Below are 12,899 nucleotides of genomic sequence, written 5' to 3'. Positions count from 1 at the left end.
TTTGTCTGGTTTGGGCTTTTTTGTGTGTGTGGATTTTTTGTTTGTTTTTATCCAGTAGTGGGAAGCAAAATGGATCGCTTGCTTGTTCTGCACAGGCTTGGTCAATGCTGACTTTGGAAGGAGACAGGAAAGTGGGTTTTCAGTAAAACACTGATGACCACTGCAAGCTCAGTGTTACCTGAAAACCTCAGCAGGGCCTTAACAACCAATGCACTTTCAGCAAAAGAAACCATAATGCAATAAGCCACTCTGAAGTAGGCATGCTTGGTTTCAAAGGATTTAAGTACAAAACATAGAACAAACGGGTATGTTTCCAGCCATCTTCCCCAAGTTTCACTGCAGGTAGCCCTGAAGCAACAATTCCCTTTAATGTATAAAGATGAAGTTTTATTCCGTTTCACTATGAGAACTGTTACATAGCGAAAATATTTTGTGATGTTTGCCTGGAGCAAGCAAATTAGTCTAACTTGAAGCCCGGTGCCTGCAATGTATTCTGAACTTTACTTACTTTTTTGGCAGCATCAAAGAATTTGAAGCCCAGTAAAATATTTTCAAAGATCTGTGTTGATGTTTTTGGCTTTTTGTTTGTTTGTTTTCCACTCCCTGCTACCTATTTTCACATTAAATAGTTAAAATGGAGAGTGCAGTGCCATTATCATTGTATGTTTCATGCAGTATTCTTGTGGAATAATCTAAATTCTTTTGAGTATCTTTTTCACACTGAGAACTTGAAAAACTTAGAAGTGTAATGTGTAAAGATTGCCTGTCTTACTCACTCCAGTGAAGATGCTTTTTAACGAGTGAAATGTGAAGATTACTTTAAAAACTTCATATGTACTAGTTTACCGCATAATTTTATGGTAAGAACAACGGTTGATCTTTTTTGAATATTTTTATTTTATTTATTTATTCATAGTCTGCCTGATGTGTGGGTAAATGAAAGTGAGCGACATCAGTTAAAAACTAAAGTAGTTCATTTATCAAAACTACCAAAAGATACTGCCTTGCTTCTGGACCCAAACATATACAGGTAACGTCTTAACTTTGAAACTTTATTTACTTGAATATAGTCTTAAGCCTCACTTAACTTTTAGACGTTGGAAAATCGGGATTGCTAATGCATTATACACCAGTCCAGGGACCCTCAATCCCGTCAGCGTCCAGGAGTTAAGTTCTGAGGCCTTAAGTTGTTTCAGAATTACTTAACTTCTTGAATTGAACTCTAGTTACTGAGAAACGGGGAATGTGTGTATTTACCAAGTGTATTTTACTTTTTTGTGCTTGGTGTACAGAAATTCTAGTAAAGGAGGTACATACAGTGGAATCCTGAAAGATCACTTCTGTTAAGATCACATACTGGTTTGTATACCAATTTTTTTAAGTCCAAATTTTTCTTTACATATTTTGTATTCAACTGTAATACATGCAGTATTACCTTGAAATATGTACTTGTGTACAAGTACTGTTATTTTTTTAATACGAGATTCTTCAGAGGGGGATAGAAGGGGACAGTATATGTTACTTGTCTTTAAGCTGCATTCACACTTGTGTTTTTAGGACTTCAGATTGGCTTCTAATCCATCTTGTTTCTTATAATTTCCTGATGATTTTTTTTTCCCCCCCTTCTTTATTGCTGTGCTCACATAATTGTGAATACCCACAGGTCTGTGTGTGTACAGTTTATAAAGGTGATCTGAAATGCTTAATTCACTTTAAGTTTTCCAACATCCAAAGGTACATATTTATGGGCTTATATTAAAAATCCATGAAAATGGGTCCAAAAATTGTGGTTTTCTGCCATAAGTTCAGTGTTCCTGTGTTTCTTCCTTAACATCCAGTGACCTCCTGTTTAAAGGAGACACTAGAACACTTATCTGAGGTCTCGGTATGTGATAAGTCTTTCAGTTCACCTTTAATATTCAGTGTATTTCACTAATCAAATGAATGAAAACTTGATTTACAATATCAAAATAAATCATCATACTATATCTGATATCTTTGTAAATGTAAGTATGTAAAATACTTACTTTAGTGTATGAGTTACTGATGTTAACAGTAGATCATAAAAATGTTATGAGGAAATTGGATTGTATGTTTTAAAACTGCTTAACACAATGACTGTTTTATAATCTAATCTAGGTGTTGATCATCTTTATATTGATTACCTTTGCAGAACCTGATAGTTTGATTTGAAAAGAAAAACCAACCTTTAAAAATAAAAAATGTAATGTTTCTTGGGATTAAGTCCTTGGGGAAGACTGAGCAACCCTTTTGACATCTCCCAAGTAAAATTAAGGTCCCCTCACATAATGTGGTACTAGATTTCTAGCAGTATAGATCGGTCTGTGATTAAAAAGAGCTTTGGGACCACCCATGGGAGGTGAAAGAAATAAACCTGAAGACCAAAATTCTTCAATGGAAAGAAGTGGTTAAGGGAGTGGCAGTGGCAGCTGTTAATGTCATGCTAAAATAATGACTCCAATAATAAGTTTGAAATAATTATCTGATAAATACAGTAATATGGTATCATCTAAAATGGCTTTCACTTTCAATCAAATTAAATGAAAGTAGATTTTATATTTTTGTGATTTCATAGTATATTCTAGCTGACTTGAATGTACACCTCAGTGTATTTATGTAAAGCTGTACTATCTTCTTTTACAGAACAATGCCCCAGAAGAGGTTGAAGAGGTAAAAACCAAGCAAGTGGGGACACCTGCAGTCTTAGTCACTGACAATGGATTTAGAGATAAAGTTGCACATTAGTCAAATCCCATCCTTTTTTTTTTCTTAGATAAATATTTATGCTTAGTGTAAACATTCTGTGAATGAAGTTGATGCTTCCGTGGAATATATTAATATATTACTGTATATCCACATTTTCATGGAATGGTACAGTGGGAGACTGAGCAAACACTCTTCTGGCAACTTAGTGGAACAACTAAAAGGCTTTGCATGCTTGCTTCTTTAAGCTGCTTTTTTTCTTTAGTGAATACAGTAGTCTATATTTGATGAAAAGAAAAAGTAACCATCACCATTTACTCACAATTCCCAGGAGAACTGTTAACAAGCTATTAGGCTTCTTGTCAATGTTAACTACATGTAACACGTGCCAGACAATAAAACAGCTACAAAGGGATTATCCTGTTGCCCTTTGAGTATGGTGGATAGTAATCATTTGTCATTTGTAATCTCGTGTCCTTTTGCAGATCCCTAAAATATGTTGGATTATAATGTTTAAGCAAATGTTGATGGAATGCTTGTCTTTTCCAGTCAACTATGAATACATATAGTATGGTTTAAAGACGTTAAGAGTGTTGCAGTATGTCTGACCCCCTTTTCAGGAGTAGTGTAGTATGTTGATGAGATCTGCTTTTATGTGATCAGTATCAATGGACGGTTTTTGAAAAACCTCTACTTAAGCAGTTATTGTTATTGTTGTTTAATTTTACTTTTTTGACCCTTTAGGATCCCCATTCACTTGTAAAGTATACTTTTTTTATTTGGCGTAATGTTTTCTAGATGTAAAGAAAATGGTATTTTTTAAAAAAAGTAATCTAGAAAATCAATCCTTTATGCACCAAAGTTGGCTTTGAAAAGGAAAGTTAAATCATTTTCTTGCTTAATAAGCAAGAAGCCATGGATTTTTTTAACTGACAAATAGAAATGTGTCTAACCTGTTAGTCTTTGTATGGAGACAAAAATGTTGCATATAGATAATAGGACATTGCTTGTAAATATTTCAGCAGATTTGTAATATATTTTTATATTATGAAATGTACTGTAGATGTTTTTCTAGAGGCATGAAAGTTAAAGTGTATATATTATGGTAGAAATAATATTGAAGGATATTGTAATTCACTAGTGCTGCCAGAAGAATTGTTTAAAAAAGCACCTTCCTTAACAATAAAAAAACCTTCTTTTACATACCTAAGGGACTATATACTACTGTTGTTATCTGTTGTAAGAACAAAAATACATTGAACATCCTTCCCAGAAATCTTAGAGGGATGAATAGTACCCATTCATGGCACTCCTTTCTAATAGTGAACATAAAATTAGTTTTTTCCTTACTATTGGAAGGAACTAATATGTAAAATTTGTATGGATATATGCAGTCAAACTGCAGAATTAGTCCTCCTTATTGGGGAGGAATTTACTACAGTGAAACTAATAACCAGCAGTTTTTACACTAAATTTTTATTAAATAGAATAAAACTTAAAGTAACCCTTTGGTTGCAGAAGTGAGCATATCCTAATAGACAGATGCATTCTGCATTGGTACTGACACGAGAGTCTTGCTTAGCAACAGTGGGTTAAAAATGTTACTTATATACACAAAAAAATCTTATGAAACGAAATGAAGTGCAGATTAAAAGCACCACTAATATAAGATATTCTGGAATGGCTGTTTAATAAGGGTATTATTCATAAAATCTGTAGTGATGTGACTTTATTTTTGAAAAAATGCAGTGTTTTGGTTTTGTTTTGTTTTTTTCGCTTGAGCACTTCACCTACTGCTTTTTCTGTACCTATAAAGTAATCCGTAATCTTTGTTTCTTTTTTGAATTTGTTATAAAATTGCCAAATAGAAGTGTTTCAGATATAGTTTGTATTTGTATTTTTTTAATTTTATTGCTTCATGAGTTCATGTAAGTCATTTATAATTGACAGATGATTGTAGACCTTGCCTGAGTATTTTTTCTAATAAAACAAAGCAAACAAACCTCATTAGCTTCAAAATTGTAAGATTTCAATGAACTTTTCAAAGATAAATATAAAAATATGGTTGTTTTTCCTGAACATGCGTACCTTTACACAATTGGGAATTAATGGATTCAAGTCACGTTCATGTAAACTGTGACTTTGTTTTCTTGGGTTTGAGAAAAGTATTATCTCATGTTCTCATGGTACAGCTCCTGCTTTGGAAGGAAAATTCAGTTAAAATTCAAAACATGTGAACAAATGGATTCATTGGAATTAACTAAACTTTCCATAGCAGTCAAAAGGTAAGTCAATTTTTGGTGTGTTTTTTTTGGTTTTTGTTTTTTTTTTACCTTGGAGTTATCAAAGAGAAGAGCTAAAGGTTTTTATGCTTGAAAGTTGTTTAGATTTACAAATTATGCAGTGGTGTTCTATCTTTCAAATGACAGTCATGTCCCTCTAAAGCTCTGCTTCAGTTTTTATGTGTATTCCCAGATGAATTCCAGTTTTGTTAGAGTACCAGATGCATGAAACTGGCGCTTCATGCTGAGAGACTTTGATCTCTTTGTTCTGAAAAAAAATCCTATTGCTTTTACTGTTATTCTTGGAAAGTGTTAGTGAAATAATTGGCCCCTCCTTTTTAGAGTAGGTCTATGTGCCTTCTTTTGGGATGTAACATAGAGGTTTCCTCTTGTCTTTCTCAATAACTTTTTTTTTTTAATTAACAGATTTTTCCAAATACCTACAGAATTCATTCCCTCTCAGCTGGAGTGTTTATTTTTTGTAGAGAAATGTCACCAAGACAAACCTATAGTTATTATACTCTTTGCAGTTCTGTTTACAGACTGCTTTAATGAATAACTTTGTTAAATATCCTCAACGTATACTTTTTTGCTTAGTAGTTCTGTATTATCTTGAACACATTGTGGAATGTGAGCAAATGAAAATGACTGATTTTACAGTTCAAGCTGAATCATGGCAAAATACAATGGACTGTGTACTCCATGAGGAGAGGCTGAGGGAGCTGCACAAGTCTAGCCTGGAAAAGAGAAGGCTTTTGAGGAACTGAACAGCAGCCCTCCAGTATATAAGAAGTTACCAGGAAGGTGGAACCAAGGTCACTTAAAACTTCACAGCAATAGAATGAAAGTCAGTGGTCATAGATTTAAATGGGAAATGAGGAAAATCAAGTGTTGGAACAGATTACTCACAGAGATCCTAGAAGTCTCTCAGTCCTTGGCAGTTTTCAAGATCCAGACTAAGCCCTGAACAACCTGGTCTGGATTCAGTTGTGTTAGTGTTGCTCTGGCAATAAATTTGATGTGGGACTTTAGTCTACGTTTGGTTTTATGCCTGAACTACAGTGACACTGTCATCTTAAGGTGGATGCTGATGCTTGAGCATGTGGATCAGAAAAGGGCAAGGGATGGAATGTTTACTCCCATGCTGTCAGGTGACACCAGCAAGGGTTTTCAGAAATCTCAAATGTGGTTGTGGGTGTCTTGGGTTATGTTTACTTCTGGGATACCTTTAAGGAGGAAATGCTGTATCAAGCTTCTTGAAAGTTAAACTTTTCAGGAGTTGCAGTGCACCTGAATATTGGTGCCCAAGATCACTAGTCCTTTTGGAATGTGTTGGCTTGAATTTTACAGTTTTCTAAAGCTGAGTACAACAGGATTTTTGAGTGAGGAGTGCTGTTTTGGGAATGAAGAACATCTCCAACTTTTGCTTAAGTGGATGGAAATTCTTCTCTGGGAAGACTTCCCCTAGCATTTGGGCAGTGTCCAACTGATTGTCTTTTACTAGATACCATTCCTTCTGGTAAACAATTTTAATAGATGAAGCAGAAACTCTTTTCTCATACTTGTCTTGCATATAAATTTATCTGAACTTACTGTAACTTTTCAGATTTTGGCCAAACTGCATAATATGCAACACTTTTTTAAAAAAGAATTTCTGTATTCTGTTAAGTAATTATATCAGTAGTTCCCAGTTTAAATTACGTATTATATTTGGACTGGTTTCATTTGGGAACAAATAGGTGAATTATGTATAAATCTGTGTGATTTTTAATAATAGGAATTTAAGTGGTTGATTTAACTTCCTTTCTGCTTTTCAGTGCAGCAGGTGAATTGATTATCATTAAAAAAAGTCTTAATACTTCAATCTGAAATTGATGATATATCTTCACTTAATGCTTTCTTGCCTTGACACTTTAAACTTGCATGTGAACCTCTCTTACGTACTTGTCATGCATTAAGGTGACAAGAGAAGTACAACAGGAAAAAAAAAATCATCAGGAAAGTTCGCTTTTAAAAAAAGCACCTGAACCTATGGTTTCCTTCAGTCATTTTCTGTAAGTTGTTAAGTAGACATTGTGTGTATGGCTCCTATATGTACATGGCTCTGGAAGTAAAATACCCAGTTTCATCCCTAAACCAAGGTATTATAAATAAAACATTCCAGCAACAGAAGATGGTTTCAACATCCCTTGGGTTTTCTTAGTAAAGGTGCCCTTAGCTCTGTTAGTTATCCTGGTGTTTACTTACTCCAAGCAAAGCATACTCTCTGGTGAGCTATGTTGCTTCAACTTGAAATAAAAATTTCCAAATTACGTATTTTAGAGGGGGAATTCCCTGCCTGCACTGTTTTGAGCAATACAATAGAAAAAATATTTTAATATTGAGAATATATATTTATTCATGCATTTTCAAGAAGACCTTTTTCTAAAACTCTTGTGTGCTTGCAATTATATAAACCAAGTTGAGATAAAAGAATGAACACTCATTTTAATACAGCTGTAGTCACCCAGTGCTTGTAATGAGAAGAACTAGGTATAAGTACTAGAGGTGAAGCTCTCAAAGTATACTTATTATCATCACAGTGCAGAAGGGCTTCACTATTGTAATCTCTATTACGATATTTTTTCTAATGTAGGATGAACTAAAATCAGACCGACAATAAAATCTCATACTCAGGGAAGATCAGTGTTTTTTCTACCATCTATTCTGCTGTGTTTTCCTGAATATAGCTGGCAAATTAGGAAAAAAATAAAAAAAGCTAGGTATGCTGACAAATCTCAGGTTATCTCCTGAGGCAGGGGGAAACCCAGAGATAAGTGGCTTGTGTTTAAAGCCAGAACTTTGTTTCCAGTAGAACAGGAGCTGTGAATTTACTCTTTCCAGGTAAGAAACTGGTGATCAGCATCGACCAGTGTTGCAACCTGTATTGTTGGGTGACTGGAAATGGCAATACTGAGAATTTGCTTGCTTACTGTATTACAGCAACTGGCCTTAACAGTGAAAAATTCTCCCCAGACTGTATGTCCAGGTGTCTTAATTTTTATAGTACAATATATCACTCTGTACAGTAATCTGTGAAGTATGTATGTTTGGATTTTGATGTAGTTTTGTCAAAATCCTGTGTAATCACTCTTTTGTATTTTTCTTAATTTTAATGAAATGTATAGTTGGAATACTGTTTTCTGCCTCTTAATGCTTTGTAATGCTTAAAATCTAACCGACTTGCTTGTCTTTTCTGTCCAGGACTTCCCATGCTAATCCATTTACACTACATTATAGCACACAGTAGTACAAGTACAGAGGTGGACCAAATTTGTGAAGTTCCACATGTACCTATAATTCTTGTGTACCCTGATTTTTTGAAGACTTGTCTTGCAACCTCATCTTACAGTACTTTTATCTGTAATTTCTTAAATTATTTAAAAATACATAGTGATTCCAGTGTAGAGCATCTTCCCACCGTAAGGGGTAAGATGAGGTGAGAGCAGAATTGGGAGTTATCTGTTGGTATCCACAAGGCTCAGTGTGGCAGCAGCGGACGTTGTCTTTCGTGCAGACTTGGAAAAGGAAGGGTAGAAGGAGATGCTATTAGTGAGTGTGTAGGTGTTGAAGATTGAGAGGTGGTAATGCTGTGCTCAGTTCTAGGCTGGAAGCAACTGTGATATAGATCTCTCTTGAAGGTTTTATGCTTAATTGTTTTTCCTGTTTTCTAAAATTTTCAGGCAAAAAGAGAAGCATTGTTCTGGTCTAGTGCTACTTTGCGGTCAGATTTACATCAAGTTTCTCACATTTGTGTCATTTTCTCTCCCACATACATATTTGAACTCCCATCTCTAATTATTTTCTAGAGAAGAGTTAAAATTGTGATGTTTGATGTCACAATGTTACATAGAGCAGTATAAAGAAAGTAGTTTTAAGTGTATGAGATGAAAATTGCATTGATTGCATACTAGAAGTGGGCTGTTTGTTGACAGTTATGGGTAAATTCAACTCTTAGAGTTGTTTGTGAAGATTAATATGCTGTGATTTATGCTGCTTTATTTGTTTTTACTAATTCTAAAAATGACCCTTTTCACTTTTGTAAATCCTCCTTGGTGGTAGAGCAACAAATAGTAAGTAATATGATAAATCTGTTTACTTTGTCTCAGATCAGAGATGTTTGCTGAGCAGCCTGCCTTGGCATGGCTCCCTTACAGAAGATTGGAGTACTGTCTACTGGATGCCGTTCAAAAGTTTTGTCAAATTTTAGTATACTTTTGTCTTAGTACTTCGCTGGTGGTTCTAGTCTCAGTGGAGGATATAAGATCCCCTCATACATTTACCGAACTGCCTCTGGTTTGAGTCTGACTAAAAAAGTGGAGCAAGGAAATGTAAAGTCAATGATGGGTTTCTGTGGTGGGGTGGGTTTGTGGTGGTGTGAAGGTTGGTTGGTTTGTTTGTTTTGCTGGTTGTGGTTTGGTTTTTTTTGTTTTTATTTACTTGGAAGTGTGCGGTTGTGTTGTTTCTGAGGAGAATGTGATTACAGAGAGAGGTGAGTCTAAACAGAAATGTTTCTCCAATACTCGCTTCTAAGAACAGCTACTTTCAACAGTATTCAGCAAAATGCATGAAAGATGTTTCACCATAAGTTCCAAAGGGACTTACAGAATACGGGAATAATAGTAATGCACAAAAATTTGTCAGTCAAAAGCTAATTCCATAATAGTACTAGACGTTTAATGCTGCTGACCAAACTCCGAGATCTCCTTTATCTGAATGTCATTATTCTGTCATGTTTTTGACTTGTTCCATCCACGTTGTGTCTAAGGTCACAGAGCTCAGTGAGATTTGTGTGGGCATATGGAGTCTGACCAATGCCTTGTTGACTCTATGAGGACTTCAGTATGGATACTTTTGTCTACCTCAGTTCAAATCTTCTGAAACCCAGATTGTGAAATGGGGAGGAATGGAACATGATGTTGCTTATGATTAATTTAAGCCAGAAAGCTCAACGTGAACCACTTAAACGTGTCTAGGCACTGAAATATATGTTTGGATTTACATAATTTCAAGGCCAAAAAATTAGTAAATATGTTGTTTTGGGAACAAAGCATTGGAATGTGAGATTAAAGACTGCCCTTAAGCAATAAAGGCATTTTAAACAGTTTTAATTTTAAACAGTTTGCAGCTTTTACGTTCTAGTGAATATGAGGTAGGGGCTTGGACCTTACTTGCTTTTTCTTTCTTCATGTCATAAATATTCTCTCCTAGAACGTGGAAAATATGTCAATTACACTGAAAACAGTTTCTTGCACAGCAGATGTGTGCATAGAGCAACTGTAGCTGAAAGCCAAAGTATTTAATTAGCAGTTGCCTGCAGCTGGATTCTTTCTTTTTATACAAGTGGGGAGGTGGGGAAACAAAAGGATGTCAAGAGACGTTCTGCTGACACCGATCAAGTTCATGTGTAATTACTTATTAAAAATTTTGCTCTGCCTCCATACTCAAAGAGCCATCATGTAGTATTGACGCTTTTTCATTGTGCTGCGCAGTCATCTATGAATTTCAAGTCCTCACTGACCAGATATGTGTGCTGCCTCGTTCAAGTAACATTTGATTGGGTTGTTTACTCTTGAGAAGAATAGATATGAAGATTGTTCAGTAATCTTTATGCTCATCTGTTAGTTTCATTGTAGCTGTTTCCTCTACAGTTGTTGAGGGTTTGCCATTGATTTGAAGGCTGAGGATTTCTGTTACTGTCAGATCTTGGAGTCTGAAAATACCTTCCTCATGGGTAAAATGGTCCAGATTTGCTTGTTCATGTGTTTCGTCCTTAGACTCCTAAGTTGTAACATAGACTGTGTAGGTCAAATCTGTGGTGTCAGGTCTGTGTTTTGTGGGTTTTTGTTGTTGCTGGGGTTTTGGTTTTTTATGTTTTACTTCTTGTTGACTAGTTATGAATAGCAATAGCTTTTAAAGTGAGCAGATGTAAATGAAAGTCAAAAGTAGGCTGTAAAAAATTTAAAGCACTGGTTTTAGCATGAAAGATGGCCTCTGTGTTAGTGTTAAGTACATAGTTCCTTTATATTGTTGTTCAGAAGTGATTTATTGCAAAGGGAAAGTGCAAACCAAAAGTTTTATCTTGGTTAATGCTTCATCTGGGTAATCTACTAGTAGCTGTATAAGCTGTATCACAGAATGTTAGGGATTGGAAGGGACCTCAAAAGATCATCTAGTCCAATCCCCCTGCTGGAGCAGGAACGCCTAGGTGAGGTCGCACAAGAACACGTCCAGGCGGGTTTTGAATGTCTCCAGAGAAGGAGACTCCACAACCTCCCTGGGCAGCCTGTTCCAGTGCTCTGTCACCCTCACTGAGAAGTTTTTTCTCAGATTTAAGTGGAACTTCTTGTGTTCCAGCTTGATCCCATTACCCCTTGTCCTATCATTGTTTGCTACCGAGAAGAGCCTGGCTCCATCCTCGTGGCACTCACCCTTTATATATTTATAAACATTGATAAGGTCACCTCTCAGTTTCCTCCAAACTAAAGAGACCCAGCTCCCTCAGCCTTTCCTCATAAGGGAGGTGCTCCACTCCCTTAATCATCTTTGTTGCCCTACGCTGGACCCTCTCCAGCAGTTCCCTGTCCTTCTTGAACTGAGGGGCCCAGAACTGGACACAATATTCCAGATGTGGTCTCACCAGGGCAGAGTAGAGGGGGAGGAGAACCTCTCTCGATCTACTAACCACCCCCCTTGTAATACACCCCAGGATGCCATTGGCCTTCCTGGCCACAAGGGCACAGTGCTGGCTCATGGTCATCCTGTTGTCCACCAGGACCCCCAGATCCCTTTCCCCTACACTGCTCTCTAATATGTAATTTCCCAACCTATACTGGAACCTGGGGTTGTTCCTGTCCAGATGCAGGACTCTACACTTTTCCTTGTTAAATTTCATTAGGTTATTCCCCACCCAACTCTCCAGCCTGTCCAGGTCTCGCTGGATGGCAGCACAGCCTTCAGGCGTGTTAGCTGCTCCTCCCAGCTTAGTGTCATCAGCAAACTTGCTGATAGTACACTCAGTTCCCTTGTCTAAATCATTAATGAATATATTTAATAAAATTGGCCCCAGTACTGACCCCTGAGGCACTCCACTAGATACTGGCCTCCAACTAGACTCCGCACCATTGACTACCACTTTCTGGCTTCTCTCCTTAAGCCAGTTTGCAACCCACCTCACTACTCTATTGTCTAGACCACACCTCCTCAACTTAGCTGTGAGGATGCTGTGGGAGACTGTGTCAAAGGCTTTACTGAAGTCAAGGTAGACCACATCCACCGCTCTGCCATCATCCATCCACCTTGTTACATTCTCATAAAAGGCTATGAGGTTGGTCAAGCATGACTTACCCTTGGTAAAGCCATGCTGACTGCCCCTAATATGTTGACTGCCCCTGTATGTTGTAATTTCTCATGTATTTATTTCCTTGGAATCTGCTGCCTTTTTTCTTCCTTGGCTAATATATTTGTTAATTTTAATCTTAGAAGGTATTATAATTTCATAACATTACATGTGATCTAATGGGAACTGATTTCAGCAATAGAAGATGACATGAAGGTATTTTAAGGTGGAAGATGGTAAGTAGATGTTAAGACATGCACCCACGCAGAGTGCAGTTTATGGAAAGTATACACGATGGTCCTGTCCCACCCCACACTGTTCTCTGAGATGCCAGGTTCCCACACATCATGGTATGTATTTCCATTCTGTGTGTGTTTTGGGTACAAATTTAATTTCATAGCAGTCTGTGGCCAAAAGGTGGCAGCAATCCATCACACTATGAGTATGTGTAAATGTCACGCATCACTTGGTAGTGGTATTACTGAAGGTGTTTACTTGCCTTTCTAAACCTGATG

The 12,899-nt window shown here is 36.6% G+C and overlaps 1 protein-coding gene across 3 annotated transcripts in view; it reads left to right on the top strand.

Annotated features, from left to right (window-relative positions):
- Positions 1–4,686, top strand: part of AEBP2 (AE binding protein 2) — a 49,549-nt gene extending 44,863 nt beyond the window's left edge. The window contains exons 7-9 of one of the 3 annotated variants that reach the window (XM_080349035.1): positions 917–1,030; positions 1,293–1,359; positions 2,665–4,686. In XM_080349035.1, coding sequence (XP_080205161.1) covers positions 917–1,030; positions 1,293–1,347 — 169 coding nt within the window. In that variant the 3' untranslated portion in view covers positions 1,348–1,359; positions 2,665–4,686. The remainder of the gene's footprint in view (positions 1–916; positions 1,031–1,292; positions 1,360–2,664) is intronic. The other 2 variants (XM_080349037.1, XM_080349036.1) reach the window with 2 other exon arrangements.
- Positions 4,687–12,899: the final 8,213 nt, after the last annotated feature.

Source organism: Nesoenas mayeri, assembly GCF_963082525.1.
Source record: "Nesoenas mayeri genome assembly, chromosome: 1".
In the NCBI taxonomy this organism is placed as follows: Eukaryota; Metazoa; Chordata; class Aves; order Columbiformes; family Columbidae; genus Nesoenas; species Nesoenas mayeri.
This window is presented reverse-complemented; position numbering and strand designations above follow the sequence as displayed.